At 40.4% G+C, this 14,025-nt stretch overlaps 1 protein-coding gene across 1 annotated transcript in view; it reads left to right on the top strand.

Moving 5' to 3' along the window:
• LOC108784279 (cytosolic carboxypeptidase 6-like) overlaps nt 1-14,025 on the top strand; it is a 727,452-nt gene that overhangs the window by 259,489 nt on the left and 453,938 nt on the right. Inside the window, exon 3 of the mRNA XM_018553039.1 lies at nt 1,562-1,601. Coding sequence (XP_018408541.1) covers nt 1,562-1,601 — 40 coding nt within the window. The remainder of the gene's footprint in view (nt 1-1,561; nt 1,602-14,025) is intronic.

Raw genomic sequence — 14,025 nt, 5'->3', positions numbered from 1 at the left:
AAACCAGTATGTGTCAGTTTGGTGGTGGAGGAGCTAATTAGATATTAAGATATGCACAGAAAATTAAGTCAGTGCTGTTTCCCACAGAAAACAATGGGAGGAATTTAACAAAACTGGAGCAGACAGAATGGGGGAACAGTTGCCCTTGGTATCCAATCAGCTTCTCTCTTCGGTTTGTTCAGTTAACATTTGAAAATGAGAGAGAGAAGCTGATTGATTGCCATGCACATCTGCTCCAGAATTTGTCTGCTTTAGTTTTGATAAATTCACCTCAATGTGTCTACTAGATGGTGCGTTATTCAACCTGGAAGACGGAGGACATCTTGTGGCAGTGAAGAGGCAATGCAGGGGGGGCAGCACTGGAGAGGAGATGAGTATTGCAGCCTGTGCTCCATTTATTTTTTATTTAGCTGGGGACATGTTTAGAAAGCATTAGTCTGGAATTATGCTTTAGAGGAAGCCTGGGAATTATTACAGTGCAAACACACTGGACCACAGATTATAGAGCAGGCATGTCTTGCTCCTACTGCACCCATGGTCAGTTAATTTCAAGACCTTCTCAAACTCATGGCGCTCTACTATGGTGCTTGGGACCACAGTGTGAATAGTGACATGGTCAATAGTCTGTTGTCTTCCTCTTCCAATGCATCACTATTGGACATTGTGGATGCCCATTGTATTTAGTGGCCAGCAGTGTCGGCAATATAGTGCAGGGGACCATTATATCTTAATGGAAGAAGCCACAGGTACACTTTAATTACTGACAAATCTATAAAGGTTCAGTTAGTAACTCAGCTGGATTTATTTAACCATAGAGCTTGTGTATGTCCATTATTCTGTATTTAAAGTAATTAAAGGCAACCTTGACATGAAACTGTACTCTGAATAGTACAATGACTGTCATTACTCATGTGTTGATGCCTATAGCCTTATTCGTCTCAGTAGCTCTTACTGAAGAGAGTTTCAAATCGGTTTAAAGCCACTTTTTGTAACTAGTGCTAGCTGTATTTTTGTTTAAGCAGTCATAAGCGCAAATGAACCCTCAGGCTAGCACAAATATCCACAATTAAAGTATTGGTAGCCAAGCTATTGGTACCAATGAAGCAATGTACGGCGGTGATGGCTATAACTGGACAGCTCTCTTAAAGAGTAAAGGTGACTATTCAGACCAGTCCATTCTGGTGCATTACATCAATGCACAAGCGTTAATGAGTGTTATGTCACACGTTAACATGCGTTGCGTTAAGGCTGCACATTCAAATGAATGGGCTGCCAAAGCACCAGAATGGATGAAAAATATGCACGCACGGTTTTGTTCTGATATGGCACACCAAAATGCAATGCCGTATGTTGTGAAGTGCTGCAATGCCTGTGCTTTGGAGGTGCACTGGATTAATGCATTGGGGTGCAATTGACTAAGAATGCCTGCAAAGTTTTAATGCATTGCGGTAATACAGGCATTCCTGTGATGCACAGCACTGGAAAGGTGTATAATGCTTAAATCTTGCTTTTTGAGGAAACTTTTTTTGTTTAACTATTTTTTCTTCTACTTCTTTTACAGCAACAGAGAAGACTTGATCTTCTTACCATTACCAACCCCGGTGAGTACCCCAACAATATACTTTACACGTGAGACATTTTCTTGGAATGCCAGTAATCAATAAACCAGGTAGAAAGTTTGGGATTTTCTGTGATTTACTACATATATAAATTTGAAAATATAACTTGTACAATATTAAAAAATATACATTCGTGCTTTATGAATACTATGCAATTCAGGAAAAAAAGTTGTTTAAAACATTCCCAATATACAGAGGTGTAATTATAGCCATATGTAATGTAAGGAGGTTTATAAATAGCCAAAATGCAACAGTATAATAATGTATACAGCAAATATTACAAGCAGATTAATTTGATGCCTTCCAATGTAGTGCTATGAAATAGGAGACAGTTGGTTGCAAAAATAGCAGATTCAGTTGAATTCTGTGCAGGATCTCCAGTCCTGCAGACATATCTCACACTGCAGGCCGCACAGTTTCAACGGTCAAAAGATGATGGCATGACCTCCTCACTTCTTCATGCCCCATGAAGAGAGCTCACAAAACCATTGGAGTTCTGAGTGGTCAAACCAATGACTCATCTGCTTGTCAATGCACTGTACCTCCCAAGTATGTAGGCATACCAGAAGCTTACAATAACACCTTTGCCGACTTGTGTTTAGCTAAACAGTTGCTTTGTGAATACTATTTCTATTTTAGCCTAAGCTTGTAAACTAATACAAAATGTTATCATTAACCATGACTGTAGACCATACAACTGCTATGGGGCCCAGAGCTGCCTGGGGATATGATGGTTTATGCAGATAACTATGGTATAAAATAGGGATGCACCGATACCAAGTACCGTACTCGGTACAAGTACAGATATTTTTCCAGCTCCAAGACTAGACTAGAGAAAAATTCAAAAGTTAGGCGGCAGCTGTCATTTGTAAGGAGCACACGGAGCTCCTGGAATTTGTACATCTCTGTTTTAATGTATGATTTTGTTTTTATAAACATATATAAAGGGATGCACCGATACCATTTTTGCAAGTACAAATACTGATACCTTTTTGTTTATTGTCATGTGACAGTTTTTCTAAAACAATACAGACTAATGATTTCAGGACAATGGTGGAGCGCCAGAGCCAGGTCCCAGCTGCAACCGCTGAAACTCTGGTAGTTCTCATCAAAATGCCAAGTATCGGCGCTGCTATCTGAACTGGTATCGTTGCATCCCTAGTATAAAATAAATGAGTATATATAGTGTGGAAATCTGTTATGGTCACTATGAAAGTGATTAGTATTTTGTATTATTAGAGACATTGCTTTTGAGATGAGCATCAGAGACAGCGGACACCAGTATGGTTTTGATATTGGGCACCATAATGCACAGAGATGGCCCAGTCAATATCTGCGGAAAATATATAGCAAAAGGGTGTATCTATTGTCTTATATTTTGCTCCAATATCACACAAACTCATACATGTCAACATTTTCTGTGTAGTTTTATATACTGTATAATGAATTATATTGAATTTGACACACATATGATTGTTTATTGGATCCTCTTCTCGGGATACAGATATACATGAATTTACAGTACAGTAGATTTGGAAAATATGCCAATGTATTCTTTGTGTGTACAGCTCAATGAATGGACTTATGTTGTGTTTGCGTATCTTCACAATGATGCAGTTACAGTAAACTGCGCAAATATGCCAGTTTGGGGAATGGGCTCTGTCCTAAAGAGAGTTCATTCATTTGAAATCAGATTAAACAAATACACATTGCCCAGCAAAGTATTTCTTAAAATTTTTGCCCAAGCACTTACAGTCATCATGTTACCAAACAGCTACAACTTTCTCAGCTCGGCTTACCTGAACTTCCTGTTGAGCATAGGATCACAAGGCACAGTCTGCAGCAGCTGTCCATCTACTAGGTTAGAGAAGACAGGAGCAAGAAGTAGGGAAATGGTTTGCCTTGCTGTGTCTGTGTGTTTGCGGAGACACACATAGGACACTAGAACACACATGGCTGGCTCTATAGGAACCTGCAAAGTAAAGGAGCCACCCTAATACAGGATATCAGGGCCAGTACTCAGGGGACCAGCTGATTATTCAGAAAACTAATACTTTTAAACATCAAGGAGCAGCATCCATTTGCTCAAGCACTTACATTCCTCTTGTTTACAAACAGCTCCGACTCTTTCAGCTTGGTTTACCTGAACTTCCTGTCCAGTACAAGATCCCCAGGTACAGCTCAGTCTCCTGCAGCTGTCCATCTACTAGCTTGGAGAAGGAAGGTGGGAGGAGCAGGAAGGAGGGAAATGACTTGCCATGCCTGTGTGTTTGTGGAGACACAGCTTACTAGCACACACAGGGATGGCTTCATAGGATTCTGCAAGGGAAAGGAGCCACCCTACAACATGATATCACCAGCCAGTGTTTAGGGGACCAGCTGATTCTGTAGGAATCTGAAAATTTTAACCCTTTCACTTCCACCAACATATGTCATACACAGCTTGCAGAGGGCCCCTTTAAACAGACTCCTGGTGGCTATAGCTGCCGGAACTCTGTTTACATGTGCAAAGCCGACTGTCGGATTTAAACTGGAAGAGATTCTGGTGGCTGATCCCTCCAGATTGGAGGGGATAATTCAATTTTCCTAAATCCACCTGCATTAATCGATGGCTAACACGGTACAATACTCTACTACTATTTTCCAGTAATAGAGAAATTAGTGCAGCACTCCTGGCTATGCATTGTGGCAGAAGAGTGTCATTCATAAAATTGAGTGAAGAGAATCAGAAATATTTTGGCAGTGGACATATGTATTCCAACTCTATTTAGCTGTTAGGCTGGAGTTCAGTCTGTGCAGGTCATTTCCAATAATTATCTGCTGTGTCCTGGCACAGAGCAGTGCCCGGAGCTCCCGATTCTACACAGCTTTCTGCTACAGAGTCAAAGATTTAATCTGAGGGTGCCAAAACCATGGACTTTCTACCGCTGATTACTTGGCAATGGCAACATTAACTAGCTGTGTCTACAGCCCTAGGATCTCACTCCATGTGACAGATTTGATTTTATAGGACAGCCTGTATCTGAATCAGATAAATAAACCTTATAATGTCAAGTTCAGTTTAGGGTTTAATTTATCAGTTTTTATTCACTGTCATTTTTGTTTGTTCATTTTATCCATCATCCCCTGTTCTTCTACCCCTCTGACAAATTCAGCATCTCTTTAAAAAAATCAATTTTGTATCAGATTCAGTATTTTAATCATTGTTTGCGTTATTGTTTGTACTGAATCTTCGAGGGAACATTTAAAGTCTTTCTTTTTTATTTATCATGTTTAGAGCTAAAGATTCTTTTTTGTTTTTTAAATCTTTTTTTTAAATATATTTTTTATTAGCCAGCTGGTGACACTCTGGATTCCTTTGTTTATGTTGATCTTAACTGCTTTGTGGAAACAAAGCCAGATGTTCACAAAGCTCAATAGCTTAAGATCAAATTACACACACAGCTGACTGGATGAAAGAAGTGACCCATCCCATCCCTCCACCCTTTCTTCCTGCTTTCTACAGTTTAATACAGAATTTCAATTAGAGAGAGATACCTTGAAGTAGAATTAGAGTAGAGCATACTGTCAGGAGACCGGGGGTGTTACCTCTCCTCGGGGCCAACATGTACGGTGCAGGGCACGGGGTCTCGTCCAGCTTGGTAGAACTCATGACTCTGGGGTTGCAGGTGCGCATGTGCAAAATGCCCGGCGGACGCGCGTGCGTGGTACACAGGCTGCGCGCACGTGCTCCCATTAGGACTATCAGGTGTGGCCCTTGCTGGGGGAGGTTCCCAGCATGCACCTTCCATCCCTCACCCCTGCCACTGGTTCCCGGGGAGTGAAGCCTCCTGGTTGCCTCAGTAACCGGGGAGTGGTCTTACATCCCCTGTATGGTGTGATCGCCTAGCCTCTCCATCTGTGTATCTTGCTGTTGATCCCTGACCCCTCATCTGGACTTCCTGTTTGCTGACCCCTTGGACTGTTTATCTCTTCTGAACCTCTGCTGCCCGCCTCGACCCAGATTGGACCTTGACCACCCCCTTGGATTGCCCTTTCAAACCTTGCTCTATAATTTTTAAGGGTTCCTCTCCACACTGCCAGCCCACAAGCAAGTCTGACACATACTCAGGAGCCCATATCAGGCCTCAGGGGACCTCTCAGCTCTGATTCTCATTCCCAGGATTATATTTGAACAAAGTAAGTGAAGAGGTCAAATATAACCCTTTCATAAGAGTGATTATAATAATTTAAGACTGAATATTTTAAGGTCAACTTCACATCAAGAGAAATTATATTTTAAATGTTCCACCCACCCTCCTCAGTGGACGCCATGTAGCGATGTATTTATCTTCAGTTCTGCTATGTAGACCTTCACTGTGTGGTCCTGTCGCTGCACAGCCTTTAAAAAAAGTCTTGTCTGTGTTCGCCTCATACTGTGTATGTGCTCCACCATTTAGTCCTATGGCTAGGTCCGTGGTCATGGAAACCTGTAGCCATCTAGAGGAGTACGGGCCCAGCCATGGGAATGAATGGGGTGAGCGGTTTGACTGTGCAATTGTATCTTAAGTTCTGTTGGCGAGTCAGTGAGTACAAACAAATTAAATTCTGTTGGTCATCCAGTGACCTCAAACTCTGCTGAAGAGCCAGTGAGTACACCCACCTCAAACAGTGCTGGAGAGAAAGTGAGTACACCCACCTCAAATTCTGCTGTAGAGCTAGTGAGTGCACTGTTAGTATAGTTAGTGAGAAAACCCACGTCAAACTCTGTTGGATAGCCAGTGAGTACACCCCCCTTAAACTCTGCTGGAGAGCCACTGAGTACACCCACCTCAAACTCTGCTGGAGAGCCACTGAGTACACCCACCTCAAACTCTGCTGGAGAGCCACTGAGTACACCCACCTCAAACTCTGCTGGAGAGCCAGTGGGTACACCCACCTCAAACAGTGATGGAGAGCCAGTGAGTACACCCAACTCAAACTCTGTTTGTATAGTTAGTGAGAAAACCCACGTCAAACTCTGTTGGATAGCCAGTGAGTACACCCACCTCAAACTCTGTTGGATAGCCAGTGAGTACACCCACCTCAAACCCTGCTGGAGAGCCAGTGAGTACACCCACCTCAAACTCTGTTGTATAGACAGTGAGTACACCCACCTCAAACAGTGCTGGAGAGCCAGTAAGTACACCCTTAGTGTTAGGAGTGGTGCCAAATAAAATTGATTACTGTGCATTTACTAAAACTTCAGCACTGTAACAACCATAATGGCAGCTGCTAATACCAAAAGGAAGACGGTATTAACAAGAATATTATTTTAATTATCTATTAATATTATTATTATTATTCATAGATTTATTAATTTTTAAAGTATTATTCAAATTATATTTATCTAATAAATGTTTGAACAATTTGAAATTTCAAGAAGGGGTTAATGGGCTGAAGAGTATGGTGACCCCTGATCTAGATTCAGTTTTAACCATACTTAATAACTGGCAGTAGTTTCCCCTTTAAAGGCAAAGCACAACGTTGCCCGGAATCCACCCTGCGCATTAGCAGTCTACGTTCCTTTTGACAGATGTTCCACCCCTTGGCAATAGAGAAGCATTTTGTTCCTTTTAGCCGCATTCAGTATTAAGTAATCAAGTTAATGTATGCCGAACGCTTTCCCAGCAATAAAACTAATGATGACATTCAGCTATTAGTGACAAACGTCTACATGATCAGATGTTTGTAGGCACCAAAAATATATATTTTTCTTTCAATGCCCTGTTACTGCCATAAAATGTGGAAAATTTAGAACGTGGACATGCATAATCCACTCTGGGTATATTCATAATTTTCAATATGATAATGATATCTGAGGTTTTCTCTAGAATTTATCAGAGTTCATACCAGCTGCAGGAATCAGTGAGGAGTTTTTTTTCTGCTTTATAATTCAGTTCGGCCTACATTAGGAAGCAACAAGTAAAATCAGTGAACTGCAAATGCTATGAACCCTTTTGTGCATGTAATGATTGGAATTTAAAGCAAACCTGTCAGTTCAGATGCAGTATTGCCCGGCTTTCACCTTTATTAGCTGAAGAATAAAAATAACCCTCTTGGCTTCCCTCTGACACTGCTTGGACTCTATCTAGGGCTTGACTTCTCTGACTCTGTGACCTATCCCTGCCTACCTGCCACTTGGAGGTTTGTAAGTACCATTGTGCCATTATGTTGCTAATTTTAGTTTTGTGTGTTAAGTTTTAGCAATGATGAAGGAGGCCCCTCAGAACCCTTGAAATATGTTTGCTTGTAATTTATACTGTGAACTTTAAACTAAACTGTACTTTCAATACATGTTTGGCACCCTCTTTTGTATTTTCTATTTGCTGACCATAGTGTACAAGAGAGCTGCCTCTGGAAAACCCTTTATACCAGGATTTATACTCCACTAGGACAACCAATCACACTATGAAACCTAGGACCCCAAAATCTTTTTATTCATATTACTGGCCAGTAAGGGTAGTCCAGTTAGAGACCTGCCTCTGGAAAACCTTTTATACCAAAAGTCATACCCCACTGAAAAATTCAATCATACCCTGGAATCTAGGACTCCAAAATTAACAAGCACATGGTACAAAACTACAAAATAAAACCAGCTTCATGGGAGAGCATCAAGGGGGGGATTTGAACACCACTGAACGTCTCTTTGATGGAAAATACTTATCTAAAGTAATTATGTTACCCATGTCAACCTTTTTTTAATTTTAGGGGTACCATTTGTAAAAACAAATAGATCTCCATTATTTGTCTTTAAGACAGTCGGGTTTCTTAGGGTCCTGCTAATGCACATTAGAATAGCTGTGACACCGAGCTTCCATCCGGTAATAGACATGTAAGCTGCATAAAATTGAAAAATTCAGTTTGGTTCGGATATTTCAATATTTCGGGATTCGGATCAGAAATTTAATTCAGTTCAGGTTTCAGATGCGGGCGAAATCCGAATTTTCATTCGTTTCGGATAAGTTTACGAATATTCGTTGTGAATACCACAGAAAACCATATACAGATATCAATACTAAAGCTGAATCTCCTAGATCCGAATGTCATTTAGGATCCACATTTTCGAATTGCATTCGGGAGCTCCCAAATGCCATTTTGGTCTGGGAGCTTCAGCAGTATGTATATGGTTCCTAGACCCAAATGGCTTTTGGGAGCTCCCAAATTCAATTAAAAAATTCGGATCCTGAATGCCATTTGGGTCTGGGAGCGTTATACATATATTACTAAAGCTGAGGCTCCCAGACCCTAATGGCATTCGGGAGATCCCGAATGCAATTCGGAAATCCAGATCCCAAATGCCCTTTCTGTCTAGGAGACACAGCTTTAGTAACATATGTTACTGAACATAAATTTTCGTGACAGCAGCATGTTGCCCTAATGAAAATTTGTGTTGAGACCCATTTGGATGTATTAAACCGAAAAAAACATCTGATTGGCCAGAAAAGTCACATGCCCAATTCAGTTTCGGTTTTGAACGAAATTCGGACGTGATCCGAAATTTGGAAACGGAAATTCGGATTCGGACACATTTGGATGTATTAGGATTTCAGAAAATTTTTACAAATTTTGATTCGGAGCAAAACTAATTGCACATGTATAGTATTAGCAATTTAATGGTTGATTACACTGATGTGTTAGAATGTTCGAATTTCGGAAAAATGTGTCCGAATTTTGATTCAGAACGAAAGGAATCGCACATGTCTATCCAGTAGTATTAACAAACAGAAACTTGCTCTCAGCTTATAAATTGTAATGCCCAGTGTGTACTTACAGCTGTGCTCAGATTGAAGGAAAAACAAAGCACAATCACATTAAATGACATTAGGTAAGTCTACTGGTAGTTCTTATTGGGACTGTCCAACTTATCATTCTCAGCAAAAGCATTGAAGACATTTTGGTAAAAGGGATCAACAGTATATAAAGTATAAAATATTGCGGAGACATCTAATGTCTAGGAAACCTGAGATAAAAGGAATATCAGACTCCCACCAGCGCCTAACTTAGGCATACATTCTAACCCTGACATATAAGACTTGCCAGACTACATTTGTGGACAAGAGCAAACTTTGGCAAGCCCAAATAGCAAAATAATGATGACACTGAACAGTTTTGGGTGAGGGCCAGTGGATGGTCACCACACAGCTTCCAGATTCCATTTGTGAGATTTCCATGCAGTATATGGCTCCCTGTAAGCCATGCAGAAGGTGTCACAGTCTTACAGCTGAATTCTCCAAGTATGAGCTTATTCAACCTTATGAAGATTTCAATAAGGCTGTAAAATAGAACTAAAAATTCTGGTGAAGAAACATTTAAACTGGAAACCCTTACAGATATATGAAGCTAACCGTTTTAGACAAAGTTTAATTTTAACACTTTTCTGTGGTTGAGAAGGCAACTGAATATGACATATCAGCCCTCATGATGAATGCTGGAGATGCCAGTGAAGGCCTGGATCCTATCAAGTCTACCTGCATTCTCTGTAGAGCATAAACTTCACCCACAAAGCAAATTAGCATTTGTGGAATTACCCTTAAAAAAAACTCACTTCGTACTTTTTTAGAACTTTTCTGTTTTTTATTTTTTTATCTGTTATTCCTGCGGACCATGTTGCACTTGCAAAATTGTTTCTCCAGGTCACCTCGATGTTTCCATGCACCTTGGTATGCCCCATTAATTGGATACTTGGGCATGAAAGTCCAGCGCTTGCCATTGAAAGCTGACATTTCTAACGAGATGACCTTTTCAGCACTCCGTAATGATTATCGTCTGGCTTTGTTTGGACACAATAACACATACTTCACACCACACAGAGAATATGGGCTTTGAAAACTATTCAAAATCCGGTTAGCCAAACGAGTAAATTGGGCGCAAACATTCATCAACCTGTTATTGTTCCGCTATCGATTTGAATGCTCTTTCATCTTTTCCGTTGCATTATGGAGTTCCAAATTAACTCTTATTCCTTATTCTTGTTTTCTCGGATTCTATTAAAAGGTCAAACGCTTTCAGAAAGACAGATCTGCAGGATAAAGGCTGTATGATAACCGTCACCCTTGAAATAACCTTTAAGAGGACTATCCTTCTCATGACTGCCGTAATTGATGTGCTCATTAGACAACCAAGAGCTGCTTCTAAATATTTGGATAATGTGGCAACAGAGATTAAAAAGAACCAGAGAAAAAAAATTCTTCACACAAGCCAATAATAGCTATTGTATATCTGAAAATATGTTTTGTTTTTTTGCTGCAGCTAGTCTTTGGTGTAATCACCTCCTCCCATGCTGCTTAGCGGCTTTGGAATATGGACACATTTTTTGTGCGTATGGTTACTTCTATGGGGCATATTTATAAAGCAAATAAAATACCTTGATTGAAGGAAAGTCAGGAATGTGAATTTGACTGGTCACGTGACTTGGCTGTCCTCCCAACTTCCCATCCATTATAATTGCAGTCTGCTGGCTACAGACTTCAGTGGAGCACAATGCATAATTCTAAAGTACATCACTGTGCTTTAAAAATGTGTGTGACTTTTTTTCATAGACCTCGTAGTAGGACTCAATCTATTGGCTATAAGAGTAGGGAAAACTCAGCTAGCAGCTTAGCTCTAGATAGAGAACTGTAAGTACATAGTACAGCATTCCCGAAACAAATGCAGTATAGTATTCCAGAAATGTAGTCTTTACTACACCTGAGAAGGTGTTGCTGACAGTCAGCAATGATGGGTGGGTGGCCCTGTGCCTCCCAATGGCAGCCCTAGTGCTCCATGCCATGGCCTATGTTCTAGCAACAACGAGGGCACAGAAAGTTTGCAGTGGCAGGCAGGGCAGTTGTATCTAGTCTTGCAGACAGTCAGTAACAAGATGGGTGAGCAGCATTGAGCCCTCAATGAGAAACCTGCTGCCCCGATGGCCTATGTTGGGTATGCAGAAATTCAGCCCTGTGTACCAGTGCACTCACGACTTGTGTGTGTGGAAAAGTGGATATATAGCACTGAAACCCTGAAATTTCTTTATATAATTATTTACATTAGTGTTATCATCCAATAGTATGATAGTGGTGCTAATATCGAGAATCTGAATATTGGGCTAGCATCCCCTGAACACCGAACGGATTCCACGATCACCTTGGGTTGTAATAGGGATGAGTGAATCTAGAATTGAAGCACCACACCATGATATTCAAATATAAACAATTGCAATGACAGACTGTTTATACAATTTGTTTTGTGGAATGTAATTCCGCCCTCTTCATCTGGGTTTAAGAAACTGAAACGGTGAAACAGTGTAATCAATATGTGAATCAGTAATCAATATATAGTTCGGTGCTGGGTGGATTTGCACAGTATCCACCAGCAGCAGTTCAAGCAGCTGCTGATACACTGTTGGCTTTGTGAACAGTTTGTTATTAGAATAAACTAGGACTTGGACTTGGAATATCACAATGTGACACTTCGGCTCTAGATTCACTCACAACTCTTGTGTGGGTCACTCAGTCTGAAAGAAAGTTAGAAAATACAGCACCAATGTGGGGAGGTTGCTGGTCAACCAATACCAGTGAACATCTTACATCTTTATATGTTTACCTTTACACTTCATGCTCATACAAAAATTAAGTGACCAGACCAATATGGTCACATTAGGAAACAGTAGTATGTCTTTTGCTGTTCTCTGTCCATTTAGGGGAGAATAATCTGGCTGACCATACAGGGAAGAAGAATCAATCATCTGGGTTGGATCTTTCCATCCAATCACTATTGTTCCCTTGAGATAAACCTGGTTGCTCAATGTATAAACATGCAGTCTCAGGCAATAGTAAGGTACATTATTATGAATCTTAAACAACCTATTGTTCTTGGGTATCATATAGCAGATAACACAAAAATGTTAGTATTCAACTATCCTTAAAGGTTAAAGTCCTCCAGCCCAATTTGTTTTTGTTAGCCTTGGATATAGTATGCAAGGGTTAGATCCTCAGGTTTTTAATGATGTCCCCATAGGGAAGATCTCCTGTCGCTCACCCAGTATCAATCTTCAGGGAAGATATAAACAGTAGAGAACTTAAAGCATAAACTCACTGTAATAATAATAAAAAGTCAGTATTGCTGGTATTTCCATAAAGGGACCCTGGGGTTCAGAAGCTCCTGGGGTGCTCTGGAGGCTAAAATAAGTTATGCATAGGAGACATAGAGAAAATTATTCTCCTTTAAACCTCAGCAATAGTTTAGCTCCAGCAATCTAAGTGTCTCTTTTCTTCAAGGTTCTTAAGTCTAACAAATACATATTTGAAAGGTCAGCAGGAATTAATTGAGGCACAGGAAAATCAGATAAGGCTATTTTACCTTACGACCACTGTTCTTCTTAGCTCTGTCTTACTGGCTGTTTATCTTCCAACTGCCAGTTCACCTTTATTGCAAATTATTTCTCTTGACCTGTATGCCCTGCACAAGCTGGCATGATTTCCACCTATTTTAGGACAACTAAACTTTAAATAAAAGTTTATCCAATACAACAGACAGTCTTGTGACATTCACAAATAAAAATAGCAGACAGTACGAATTTAACAATATATATGTGAATACAATCAGCTTAAAGTGACATTAAACCCTCAGATTTTTTAACATAAAACAATACTGTAATGTGCGCCTTACTGTAATCCATGGTTGTTTCCCTTCTCTTTGCTGCTCTTCCTTTTAAATCTGTATCTCTTTTCATGCTGGGGGAGAACTTCTGTTTTGCAGCAGACTGCCTTGTCTCAGGAATGGATACACGGTGTCTGTGTATACGTTTGTATAGGCTTGTAACCTGAGCCAGCACTACAGGAAGAGGCCCTGAGCTGAAAACAGAAGTTCTGCCCAGCATGAGAAGACATGAGGATTTAAAAGGAAGAGCAGCAAAGAGAAGGGAAACAACCATGGATAACAGTAAGGCACACATTACAGTATTGGTTTATGTTAAAACATCTGAGGGTTTAATGTCACTTTAAAGGAACAGACCACCCAAAACTAAATTGTCAGCTTTTACTAGATGCTTGAGAGCTAAAGTGGACCTGAACATTAAAAAGGATTCCCAATGTCATAAGGAACATCTAAAAATGCTTATTGTGGTCATGCAGTACCCTTAGTAGCAGTGGACTTCCCATGCCTAGACTCTCTTCTGCATTGAACCTTATATATGTATATCTGTATATCTGCAATATGAGATCATCTAAGGCAATGTGTTCCTGAATGACCGAAGTGAGATTTGGTGATGTCACTGCAGTGCCTGGGGACCTGCACTGCAAGAGTATTACTACTTCTAATGTATTGATTCTGTGGATCTGTGCTTTTTGTCAAATCTGCTGCTGCTGCTTGTTGAATGTTACATCACTAGCCATCAGATCACAATTTA

Source organism: Nanorana parkeri, unplaced genomic scaffold (assembly GCF_000935625.1).
Source record: "Nanorana parkeri isolate BGI_ZX_2015 unplaced genomic scaffold, ASM93562v1 scaffold106, whole genome shotgun sequence".
NCBI lineage: Eukaryota > Metazoa > Chordata > Amphibia > Anura > Dicroglossidae > Nanorana > Nanorana parkeri.
The sequence above is the reverse complement of the archived record's forward strand: the minus strand, read 5'-3'. Positions and strand labels throughout refer to the sequence as shown.